Source organism: Alligator sinensis, unplaced genomic scaffold, assembly GCF_000455745.1.
Source record: "Alligator sinensis unplaced genomic scaffold, ASM45574v1 scaffold1802_1, whole genome shotgun sequence".
Classification (NCBI taxonomy): Eukaryota; Metazoa; Chordata; order Crocodylia; family Alligatoridae; genus Alligator; species Alligator sinensis.
Window position 1 is genome coordinate 24566 of NW_005843236.1, and position 13387 is coordinate 37952.

The 13387-nt window shown below is 39.8% G+C and overlaps 2 protein-coding genes across 2 annotated transcripts in view; both read left to right on the top strand.

The window, feature by feature from the left end:
* LOC102386892 (stromelysin-1-like) overlaps nt 1-3167 on the top strand; it is a 10007-nt gene extending 6840 nt beyond the window's left edge. The window contains exons 7-10 of the mRNA XM_006038054.1: nt 309-442; nt 990-1149; nt 2173-2273; nt 2797-3167. Coding sequence (XP_006038116.1) covers nt 309-442; nt 990-1149; nt 2173-2273; nt 2797-2897 — 496 coding nt within the window. The 3' untranslated portion in view covers nt 2898-3167. The remainder of the gene's footprint in view (nt 1-308; nt 443-989; nt 1150-2172; nt 2274-2796) is intronic.
* A 9878-nt stretch (nt 3168-13045) lies between these two features.
* The window catches only part of LOC102387900 (interstitial collagenase-like), a 9182-nt gene continuing 8840 nt past the window's right edge, over nt 13046-13387 (top strand). The window contains exon 1 of the mRNA XM_014526981.2: nt 13046-13138. Coding sequence (XP_014382467.2) covers nt 13046-13138 — 93 coding nt within the window. The remainder of the gene's footprint in view (nt 13139-13387) is intronic.

The window sequence follows — 13387 nt, forward strand, 5'->3', positions numbered from 1 at the left end:
AATAGAAACTATCAGTGTGTTGTTATATAAATCAACAGTGCAATCGCTTACTGAACATTCAGTTCAGTTTGGGTTACCTCATCTCAAGTAAGGAGATGAAAATACTATTGCCGGGTAACCATTTCTGGTCTCTGTGGCTAAGGAAGACTTTACCCCTTGGTGCTCAAACATCAGTAAGCAAAGGACAATGCATAGAAGACATATTTCTTGGCATGGAATTCTTGTGTGTGAGGGTATACAATACTCTCTGAGTACAGTATGATGCATGAAGACATGACTTAATATGTAAATACTCTTGTCTGTATCAGGTACTTCTGGCGCAAACATCCTGCAATCAAACAAGTTGAATTTAATGTAATATCTTCATTCTGGTCACAGCTGAGCTCTGGTATTGATGCTGCGTATGAAATCACTGATAAAGATGAGACGTTCCTTTTTAAAGGTCAGAATCGGAATTTTTCTAACTTCTCCTTACATGTGTCCTCAGCCCATTTTACCTGATTTAGAAATAATTAAGGAAATTGAAGATCATTCTTTTTTTTAATGAGAGTTCATGAGCACTGATCCAACCCAGTTCATTGGTAGGTTTTGCAATTATAGTTTTAACAAATATTATGCTCAGAGACAAAAAGTAGGCTCAGAATGACTTATTTGCTGAATATCAATCTGGCAAAATTCCCCAAAGACATATAGAAATATGATACTGTGCTTTCTTCCTGAAAGCTGTTGGGTCTAAATTCAAAATGACAGCCCACATTTATTCTTAACATATAGAAGAATTATTTTGCAGGGGGGAGGTGAATTTTGTACAGTGTGTTTAAATTACAATTAAAGGTATTATTCAATTTACAGTAGCCACAGGAGTTAGTGTGTTTTACAGGGTACATTCATGGATCTCTGTATTTATTCATTAATATACCCTGCACAAATAGTGTATAATTCTCAACAGAAGCACATGATAAAATGTTTTCATCAACTTCTCTTGATAGGAAATGAATTCTGGAGTGTCAAAGGAGATGCCGTGCTGCCTGGATACCCCAAGAAAATCCATGCTCTGGGCCTCTCAAATGATATTAAAAAAATTGATGCAGCCCTTTATTTTGCAAATAAAAGGAAAATATACTACTTTGTAGATAACAAGATTTGGAGGTGAGATGATTCTTGAGTAGGAGAAAACAAAACCACATTACCAGTAACTTGTACCATAAATTGATTGTGGATGCATTAGTAAGAGGCTGGTTAACCAATTGTCACCATTGCCAGTGCAGAAATAGTTCTTTAAATATTCTTTAAAGACAGATGGAGCAGTTCTTTTCACTGTTATTTTAACCATTGAGTAGTTGGCGGGTTTTTTTTAAAGAAAGACTCCTTAAAATTATTTTACTTACTTAGGAAAGGATACATAATAATTTACTCCACCTTTTAGAACAAATAATTCGCAATTATGCAGTACCCTTTCTTGTGGTGAAAAAAAGTCAAATTATTACCCCCAAATCCTCTGTCCAGTTACTATTATTATCATTAGAATTATTGCATTATTACAGTACATTGAGAAACTGTTCCATGTATTACAATGAAATAGAGTAAATGGTTGGTTATCATTTTCTCTACTGAATGCAAGCAAAACTGTTCAGCTTTGTGTCAGAGAAGATATACTTTCAGCAGCTGGAAATTCTTCTTAACATAAGCAAGGACCAGTATTCTGTGCCAATAATAGATGAGCTCTGACTCTTTGCTTAGTTTCATAGTTTGTAAAATATCTGACTGAAGCCATTGTTTGAACATAAGTAGCCATGCTTTAATTTTTTTGGTGATAAATGTTTTTGTAGTGAACGCTGCTAAATCCTTTTTATTCCTATTCAGCATCTGATTATTCACTTCTTCATGTCCTAAGTATTAAGCAGAAAAATAACCTTAATTTGAAAAGAAGCATGAGTCAAATATACATATTCAATATTCTTTGGTTATATTCTGAGGTGGTGTAAATTGGTAAAGCTCTGCTGAAGTCAATTGAGTTGTGCCAATGTATATCATCTGAGAAACTAGCATAAGGATATCTAAGTGATAAATGACCTTTGCTCAAAGTAGCAGCTTCTTTGTGCTTTGGTGTTAGTTTAGCTGCCCTTTAGTTTGTTCTACATTTTTTTCATGTTGTTTCTATTTTTTTCTCAGTTATGATGAAAGAAGTCAATCCATGGACAAGAAACCAAAACTGATAAAAAATGAATTTCCAGGAATCAATGGAAAAGTGGATGCTGCTTTCCAGAATAAAAGTAAGTAGAAACTGTCAAGCAAGGATGCTTTAATTCAGAAATGTTCAGATGTGGTTAGGTGGGCTGCACAGGACTGAGAGTCAAAAACTGCTTGATGATAATTCTACATTTAAGGAGATTTTGATAAAGCCACTTAAACATTCCATGTTTCAGCTTATGCACTTGTAAAATAGGCACAAAATTACTTCTCAAGGTATGATTAAATCAATTTGAAAATGCTGCATATGTTTCTAAAGATAGAAACGTTGATGTCCCTACTTCTGTGGAATTTTGCCTTTTACTGTACTGAGTTAAAGGGGCCACTTGTGAGCTAAGGTACTATCTAATGTGAGGAAGGATATCACAGCTTGGTCCCAATCTATTCAATGTTATTGTGTTGAGAAAGTAAGAAAATATATCCATGTCAGAAATGGTGTTATTTAGATAAGGTAGTTCTGCAAGTTGCTTGAGTAAGTGACTCAATAATTTTCAGACTTGTTGGAAAAAAGTGAATATTTACCTGTTCAATTTGCTTTATTCCTAGACTACTACTATTTCTTCCACGGGAAAAAGCAATTTGAGTTTGACCCAAATGCCAAGAAAGTTACTCGTGTCTTGAAGACCAACTTCTGGTTTTCCTGTTAAGAATAGGAAATTTACAGTGATGTATAGAAGAAAGGAAACAACAGTGTAAATGAATCATGGAGATGACTCTTCATTTATTAATATCTACAATGTACAAACATGTTTTTTCTGATTTTAGCCTATGCTTAATAGTCAAGCCACACCTTCTGTATGATATGTAGTTCTGTAAATAATGAAAATGTAGTACTTAGCATGTGGATGAGTATATGCATATAAATAAATAGGGCAGTGGCATTTTGTATTTATTTGCTCAATTGTATATTTATTTGCCAAAAAATTAAATATTTTTGATACATAATTGCCTTTGTTTCATATTTTCAAGAATTAATAGTTTATTTAGTGTCTGATCCTGCAAAAGTCAGAGATGCAAGATTAAATTAAAAAATCCTTAAAACTGATCAAGGTAATTACATAACTCCATTGTTGTTACAGTGAGGAAAAACTTGTTTTTTTTCTAATCAAATAGAGAATAGAATAGAAACCATTCCTTTCCACTGGATGTGTTTGCATCCATTTATTTTTAACACACTTACCCAATCAAGACATTTTTGTTATTTTAATCATTCAAAACCCTACTGTTTAAGCATTGTTGTTTCTACCCTTTGTATTACCTTTAAGTCCTCAATTTATCTTTAGGATTAGAATGCTCCTACTGTACACAATATTGTAGTCCTATCCCTATGGGTATGGGTTAGGGTTCTCTAATTTGTGCACCGTGAATTGTCTCTGTTTTAGCACTGGACACTTATATTTGCCACTGGTTGTTTGAATCATACCATCATAGTGAAATAGAGCTGGAAGAGACAAAGAGGTCATCTAGTCCAACCCCCTGGCTGAGGCAGGATCATCCCTACCTTGGGGGATCATTCTGTACAAATCCATTGTCTAACCTCTTAGTAAAACTACACAGGCAACCCTGACACAAGCACAAGACATAACGCTCAATCTGACACAGGTAAAGAAGTGGAACCATGGCAGCCAATGTCCAGGTGCTGCATGGGTATTTAAAATATGCTCAAGAGATCCCAGGAAAAGGGCCACAACTCCTGCTACAGAGGAAGACAATGAGGTTAAATTCCTTCTTGGCTCCAAATATGTCAATCAGTCTGACCCTGAGTGGAGGGGCAAGACCCTCTAGCCAGGAATCATCAAGTTTAAGTCCCAGCGATTATGGGCCCCCCCCAGCAAAATCCCCCAGTCTAGCCTGTAGCCAACACCCAATGCCTCTGAGGAAGAATTTAAAACCCACTGATATATGTAGAGCACCAGGGAAAAAATTTCCCTCCCAGCCCCATGTAGCAACCAGTAAAGCCCAGAAGCAATGGAAATACCTGTGAGAGAACATAGGCATAACTACACCTAGATAATCCCTGACCAGTGGCTGTCCAAACTCTTCTTGAACACCTTCAGTGATGGATAGTCCACAACTTCCCTTGGCAGTCTATTCTACTGCCTCACTGAATCTAAATCAACTGGTCAACTTCAAGCCATTGGTAGATGTCCTAGTCTCTGTAGCAAGAAAGAAAAGGTATTTTCCCTCTTCCTTCAAGTATGTGAAGACTGCTATAATGTCTGCTCTTAAGCACCTATTCTGCAAGTTGAACATGCCTAGCTCCTTCAACCTCTCCTCATATAACTTATCTTCCAAGACCTTTATTATTTTTGTTGTCCACCTCTAGACCCTTTCTAACTTCTCCACATCCTTTTTAAGATGTGAAGCCCCAAATTGCACACAAAAATCTAAATGAGGCCTACCCAGTGCCAAACAGAGAAGCACTATCATCTCTCGTGTCTTGCACCTAATATTTCTATTGATGCCTCCCAAAACCACATTTGCATTTTGTGCAGCCGCCTCATACTGCAGAGACATGTTGATGCGACTCCCAGATCCTTCTCCAGACTGCTGCCCTCCAGCCACGTGTAACACATTTTGTATTTGTGTAACATCCATACAGACACACTTGGATTGTGTATTGTGTTATTTTGTGTATGTTACTTAGGTGGGCAAGATGGCCCCTGTGTTTTGACCATGTGCTCAGCACATGGCAAGTTGGGGCCTGTATCTGGGGACAATACATAAAACCCTCTGGCCTCACTCACCAACGGAAACAGAGGATTCTTCAGGCCAATGGGAGAGGAACTGGAGTGTGGTTCTCCCTGGACAAGGCTAGAGGGATGTCATGCAAAGGGATATAAGGTGAGTTAGGCTGGTTTGTGGGGAGAGAAGCTGCTAGGGGATGCTGAAGACTGAAGTCTCGTCCAAGGGAGAAGGAGTTGCAGATAGCACAAAGGGAAGCTCAGGTAGAAGGGAGAGAGAGAGAGAGAATTGTCCCAGTGTCTGGGACTCCTCTCTCCTCCTTTTCTTCCCCTTTGTTCATTTGAGTTTTTAAGGGATTAACACTAGGAGAAAGAGTATTGGTTCCTTGAGTTTGCTGGCCAGGAATTAGGCCTGGCAGTTTAAACAGGGCTGAAACCTGGGAGTTTCTAATCCTGCCAGATTTGGGCTGTGGTTGAGGTTTGCAACTTTCTGCTCCCAGTGGAGCTGTGACCCAAACTACCTGTAGCCTAGGCCTACTTAGGTCTGGCCTTTTTCACTGTTTCTTTTGATGGCCCTTTGCTCTGGTCAAGCTGCATGGTTGGGCTGGCTGTAGCCATTAATCAACCTGGCTCCTTTTGAAGTCTTTTTTTGTAGTTTCATTTGGCAGGCCATATAATCCAGCCCAGAAGTTTTCAGGTCCATGCATACTGTCTATAGCTGCAGTCACTCCCCATACATACACACAGCCTCTTTGTGGGAGCAAAGGTTGGCACACTACCATTCCTCCAAAAGCAACGAGGGGCCCGTGCCCTCTAGCAGCTGCCCCTGACACAAGACCCTGGACCTGTGCGACTCCACTCAAAACCACCTGCCATTCTAACATGGATCTATTTTATAATTACCTTTTGCTTGTGACTATTGAACCAGTTGTCTATCCACCTTACAGTAGCCCACATTCCTCTAGTTTTTTTACAACATCATATGGGACCTTGTCAAAAGCCTTGTGAAGTCCAGATACACCATATACACAACATTCCCTTTATCTACTCAAGTAGTTACTTCATTGAAAAAAGGGATCAAGTTTGTTTGACATGATTTGTTCATAGTAAATCCTTGGTGGTTGCTTATGATCAACGTTTCCATCTCCAGATCCTTGCAAATGGACTTTCTTAGGCTATACTCCAGTAACTTCCCAGGTACTGAAGTAAGGCTAACTGATCTGTAGTTTTCTGGGTCCTCCTTTTTGCCTTGTTTAGGGGGAAACAATGTTCACCCTTTTCCAATCCTCTGGTATCTTACCTGTTTCCCATGACTTCATGAATGTTATAGGCAAGGGCTCCTAGAACTCCTCTGCTAGCTCCGTCAGTACCCTGGGATGAAGTTCATCAGGTCCTGTTGACTTGAATTTATTCAGATCTATCAAAAGCTCTCTGACTGTCTCTCTTATTACCTCATCCTTCAGGTTGTCTTCTTTATCCAAATAAGCTTTATTAGGTGTCTAATTTCAGCTTAGACCCTATTCTTAAAAAGATCTTCCCAGAGCCACCCATCCTAGCCTTCAGACAAGCACCAAACCTCGCCAACCTCATCACCAGAAGCAAACTTCCTCAAGCCCAGAACACACCAAAAGGATCCAGACCGTGCCATGACAAGAAATGCAAAACCTGCCAACACATCTCCACCACCCCCACTATTACTACACCCCACAACAGAGCCATCAGCATCCCAGGATCTTACAGCTGCACCTCCAGGAATGTAGTATACCTCATCCAATGCACCAAATGCCCTGATGGAAGATATGTAGGAGAGACCATACAACAACTGCGCACCAGAATGAATACACACCGGAAATCCATCAAAGACAGAAACACCCAATTACCGGTGGGGGCACGTTTCTCACAGGAGGGCCACTCTCTCTCCAATCTCTCAGTCCTGATCCTCAAGGGAAACTTACACAACACTTCCCAGAGACAAGCCTATGAGCTCCATTTCATCAACCTGCTGGATACTAGAGATCAGGGACTAAACAGAGACATTGGATTTTTGATACATTATAATCTGCCTGGCAACTGACTCCCCAGCCCAGCCCAGCCCAGCCCCTGGCTTGTTTACTTTTCATTCCATCCAGGAAGAGCACACACCAACTACCGAAGCTTCCTGAGCCTGACAAAGGGTTTTTGAACCCGAAAGCTTGCTTAATAACTGTTCTCCAACCATTTGGGTTGGTCTAGTAAAAGATATCAAATTCACCCAAGGACCCTTGTCAGCCTAGTTTCAGCTTATGTTTTTCTGAAGACTGAGGCAAAGTAGCTGTTTATTATCTCTACCTTCTTTGCATCTTCTGTTTAGAACTCCTCCCCACTACTTAACAGTAGACCCAAAACTTCCTCAGTGTTTCTTTTCTGGTCAACATAACTTATAGAACCTATAGACCAATGCAGGATATGCAGTTTAGATTTTGTTGCACATTGTGCATAGATTCATAGATTTTTTTAACACAAAAAGGATCACTTGGGTTGCCTAGTCTGATAAAATGATCTGTAACATTTTACCCAATGTTTTTGCAGTGATGAAAATTGGGAGACCTACTATATAAGGAAGCACTAACAAGGTTAATAAATCACTGTGGCTGAAAGAGAAGATAGCTTTAAGAAAAGGATCCAGCTGAGAATGAAAGCACCCAAGAATGATATATGTATCACTCCTCTTGATGAGCAGTACCAGTGATTAATTATCCTCAAGGGCATGAGGCAGTCTTTTTTTTCATTTACACAATAAAACACTAACTTGCAATGATAATTTACTGCAAACAACCAAAAACCCAATGTACAACAATACTTTCATTTGTCTGTGACAGTTGTGTGGATGATCAAAGGCATCTGTAAGTGGTTTTGATAAATGAAGGCAATATTCAGGGTAGAAACAAGAAAATAAGAAATAGAAAACAATTTAAGTATCTGTTGGAATAAATGAGTAAAATCCTAGAGGGATGGAGACAATGGATGTTTCTTTATTAACTTCACTGGGGCCATGAACTTCATCCCATATCTTTTTTCCTATAAGAAGGCGGAGCCTGACTGAGTAAGTATTGGCCAGTATGTCACACCAGCAAGGTTTGGCAGTCCCTTTAGTGTCTACGTGGCACTAACATTTCTATCCCTGGTAACTGTGAGGAAAACCTTGCAAGTGTAACCCAGTATCTGAACCAAACATAAAAAGAAGAAATTGCTGCAAGCCATAGCAAATTCTTGCTGTTTGACTTCATGGATATTACCTTGGGGATGATGGATCCAAGGGTATGCATTTCATCTGCAGAGCAAAGAAACCCCATGGAGTTCCCTCTGTTGGGGCCAAGCACCCAGCTTGCTGTCTCACAGGATTGGGTCCCTGAAGTCTTGGGAGTGGCAGTGGTCCAAACAGTTCCAAGCAATGTATGTACTGGCCAATAAATCAGATCAGCATAGCTGATCCCACAACAAAAGCAACATCTGTTTGTAGTTTATGAGACAATGTTGGTTACTTGAAAGAGAAATAGGAACAGTCAAATGGCCCCAATCATAATCCTATAGAGATTATTTAGAGTCAGAGAGATAAACTAAGGACTATCACCAGCACTGGGCACATCTACATGTTCATTAATGCACCTCAATTACAAAGCATTATGTTTAGTACCTATAGTGACAGGTACTAACTTAATGTGCCATAATTGGTGCTACTGCGCATTAATGCAGATGAACAATCTTTAGTGATGTTAATGTGCATTAGACTAAATCAAGTTGCATTAGTGCATTAGCACAGCTTTTGCCAGCTGTGCTAATTAATGCTCAGTAGAATTATTTTACTGCACATTAGACGTCTTGTGTAGACGCTCCCACTGAAAGCAAGCCACAGGTGCCAGCTCTCACAAGTCTAATCAGATTCCTGGGTGCTGTGTGCTGGGTGATAGTATATTTCTGGATGACCCAGAAAACAAAGAATTTGACCTGTATTACTTTTGTAATCAAGAAACTTGTTGTTGGCTTGTAACAGCGGCACTCCTTTATTTAACCTGAAAATAGAAACCCACTGATTTTGACTGATGATGTTATGTCTGGGATGGTGTAAGTCACTGAGCTGTGACTCAGGAACTAGCTCAGCCTCTGACCCATTAGAATTTTATTGTTTCAATACAACAGATTAATTATACTGATTTACTGTGTGACAAGCTGTACTTTGATTTGTTCCCCATGGCAATATCCTTTAGCCTTAAACCTGCTATCAATACGAACATTAGGCTTTTAAAATTACCAAAGTGGGAAGCAATTTCTTTCATGATTGAAGATTATCCTAAACCAGCTTCAATCTGGTTTTTCTAAAGAAAATATTCAGCATTCACTGTGTCTTGGTTTACAATAAGAGTGACACAAGCTGTACATTGCTACGTTGTATGAGATCTTAAACAGGAAAGGTTTTAGGGGAGCTCCCATTTTTCTCAAGTGATCATCCATCCAAAACTGCAGGACTCCAGAGTTTTCTAGACACCTAAAATAGTTGTCAGTAACAGATTGAATGCTATTATATAATACCACATTACGCATTTTTGGTCCTCCAGTGTCAACAGGAAAAAGTCATAGCATAAGTTTTCTTGCATTAATACGACGATTTCAGAAGAGCTTATGAGCAGATGAAATGTGAACAGATTAGGGTCCAAAAGACAGGGCAAAATGTTTGTAAGTAAATGTGCATTCTTAGACTACAGAATTTACTAGTCCACCTACTGGTGGGAGAGTGAAATTCTTTTCAAAACTAATGGTGTAACAGCTAAAACCAGTTCCCAGGAAAGATTGCTCTTTCATTTCAGTCATATAAGCAGTATAAGAGAAAGATGAATATTCAGTAAGTTGCCCACGCCAACAGGATATCCTGTCACAGGAGGAACCTAATCTGACACCCCAAGAAGAGTTTCTCCTCAACTATTTTGTCTGTGAGTGGATCAAGACTTGCTTCAGAGAAGAAGCCAAGTCCCAGCATTTGGAGGGCACTAAAAGTCTTTACGATATTGCCATTTACAAATGATGGACATTGGGAAGCAGGGGGAAAGCTTAAACACAACTTTGGCAAATTCCGTTTTGCTTTATGAGCCTAAACTGTACATGCAGAGCCAGGTAAATGCAGATCAGGCACTTCTGCATAGTTTGCAATTGAGGTCTGGGCACACAAGCATTCATGCACCAAGTAAGCAAGCTCCAGAGGGCTGTGCTATGGCCAGTTGACTGTGTAGTGATTAGGATCACCCAAGGGTACATGTGAAGCATAAGACCCCAAACTACAGCTAGGCTGTACCAGTATTTAGATGCTCGAGGAAGGGCAACAAATATTTGCAACAAATAGCTTAGTTGTCAGAAAATTTGCTCAGGTTCTAGGAGCTGACCTACTGGACAGATAGGAGAGGGAGAGACGTGGGACCAAAGGAAAGTACTCAAGCTGTTGTGTGTATTGCTCAGCAACACAGAGCCTAGAAAAGGGCTCTTGCCGTGGGTAGGGAGAAACTTCTCCTGCGCTTTTTATCCATTTTAGCTGTTGAAACTTAACTGCAAAATTAACAGCAGTGGGCCAGCTTGTAGGTTCTTCCTTCATTTTGCGTCCAGAAGATACATGTTTAGGGCCATTCTAATTCACCACAGAGTGAAATAAATGTTAAACAATGACTTTGTAACTGCCAAAACCTGCTATTGTGCATTCTGCATATTAATCATTTAGGCCCATATAGTGAAATAAGATTTAGCCCTTTGGGTGCCAATTTAGGAATGGGAATCTAATGCAGTTAGAGTGATGACAAGTTAAAGAGTGGGTCCTGAGCAGTCTGGAGGACTGGCAAAACTTGGGAAAGCTTTTGGGGGATTTTTCAATTATATCTTTTTTCATCAGAAAATGTTGATTCAGTGAGACAGTTCTGTGACATCCTGACAGAATCCTGTTAATTTTAATCAGAAAAAAATTATTCACCTCAAAATAGGCAACATTTTCCTGATTAGGTCATTCAGTTAAAGTTGAACAAGCTTTAAACTTGAGGTTTGACCAGACTAAGTGAATACCTGACCCATCACCATGCTAGCAATTCTGCAATGTTATCTGTCCAAAAATACTGATGCAAGAATTCTTATGGCTGGTATCTTTTACTGGACCAACTGCATGGGATAGACATAGGCAGGCTTTCTGGTATCACAGTACCCTTCCTAAGCAGTCTGGAAGAGAAGTAGACACAGCAGAGCTAAGTAGCAGCCGAACTGCCTTTGTCTATCCCAAACATGCAGTTGTCCAGTAAAAGATATCACCCACAAGTATTCTTGCCTCTTGCATATTTCCTGGACTATCACAGCAACAAATAAGTATGGACACATTTTCGTTTTGGCCTTCCCTAGAAGAAAAACACATTTTAAAATCTTGCCATTCTTCATGACTTTTTTTCTTGTCCAGTCTGATTTTCCGCTCAGTTGGGATGGGACTTAGATAAGAGATAGGGTTTCATGTATCACAGCACTGTCTTCTGCTACATAATACAGTCTTCTTTAACTTCTCTCCAGCCTCAGATATGTTTAAGAAGCATCTTTTAGCACTATGTCATACTAAACATGTCTACACGTACTTTTACCTGTGCCTAAACTTAACCCGTATTTGTCTAATGTGCATTAAGGTGATTTGGGCATGCGTCTACATGTGCACGTGCTAAGGTACATTAATGTGGTGCGCAGACTGACCTGGGACTAAAGTTAGTCCCAAGTCAGTCAACATACACAGCATTAATGTGCCTTAGGGAGTCTACATGTGCGTTAAGGTGCTTTAGCTATTCACACCTAAACTTAATACCTGCTTTTGCACATTAACGTGCTTTAAAAATGGCTAATGCACCTTAAATCAGCACATGTAGATGTGCCCATCCTGTATTTAACAGGGGAACAGAATTCAGTCCAGGCTAGTATACAGCTTTGTACATGCCAAAGTCACGAACTTCTTACTGGCAAAGTACCACAAAGAGTGGATGTCAAACACTGGCCGATGATGAAAAGAAGAACCTGCCCTTGAGTGGGTTTCAACCTACATTTTTTTATACTTCCTAACACAGTGCTGTATTTACTGGGCCACAAGTCAGGCATTACCCAGATCCTTCCATTTGAAGCTGTCCCCATCAGCAGCCAATGGAGCAAGATACATAGGGCCAGGAGGAAGCAAACAAGGTAGAGGGTGTCTGGCTCAGTAAGATGGATGCTGCTTTAGGAGAGAGCATATCTTGGGTTCTAGCCTAAACCTTTTCTCATGATAGGGCAGAAACTTCTCCACTGCTTTTAAGCTGGTGAGGATTAAATGCAAGGTGCTTTGGTTCAACTTCAGAAGGAGTACTGGACAGGAGACTGGGGTGTCACTTGGTGGGACTTGTCACTTGATGATCTGATGCCTGTGCTGGGAAGTCCATGAGATGCAAGTTTACATTCCCTGTTAGTAAGGGTGAGGGAAGAAGGCAAGAATCTGAACTATCTGTTTTATGGACAAGTGCTCTAACCCCTCACCTGTTGGGGCTAACTCATAGGATTGCCCTCCTCCTCTTCATCTTTCACCAAGACAGAATGTCAGGACTTAGGTTTATATACAGAGCTGAATACTGTGCATGCTTTGGAGAACATCCACCCTGCATGGTAACAGAGGCACAAACTGAGCATAAATGCCCAACGTTTCAGCTGTGTGTCTGGAAAACTGCTGTGAAAATAAAATGACAGAGGATTCTGCCTTTAATATATGTATTAGCTATATACAAATATTACAAAATATATGTACAAAACTGTGTACATAAAGAGGGCAAAGACTCACAGGACTCATTTTATTTGGAAGTGTCTTACTTCTTTAGTAAATGTATTAAAGATTAGAAATGGGGAATTCTCTTAGCTAACTGGTATTACATCACTATGTGATGATGAATCTATTTGTATCGCTATTGTTTGGCTACTGAGAGGATATTATACATTGTGAATTAGTCACCAGCTAATGTACACATTCTCTATATAAACCGGGCTATCTGGGAGAGGTGTGCAGTACTTCTGATTAAGCAGTAAGCAGAGGCACAGAAACAACACTAAGAATGAAGAGCCTTCCACTTCTTCTGCTAGCATGTACAGCATTCTCCTCTGCTGTCCCTGTGGATCCAGAAGATGACACTGCAAGGCTTGTTAAGGTAAGTACTTGCTAAGGCTTCCAGCAATACCTCAGAATGAATATTATTGTTTGCTTCATAGAAGAGATTCTATAAATGGCAGGTTGCATTTCTTTCCCTTTTTCTAGAATAAGTCATGATGGTCAAGAGGTATCAAGTTATAGGGATTTAAAAGAAACCCTCTTCCTTTATTTCTTTATTCTAACATCATGAATGTTGGCCAAAAGACATTAAAAGTTTTCTTCAGGTTTCTTTGAATTACAATTCCTG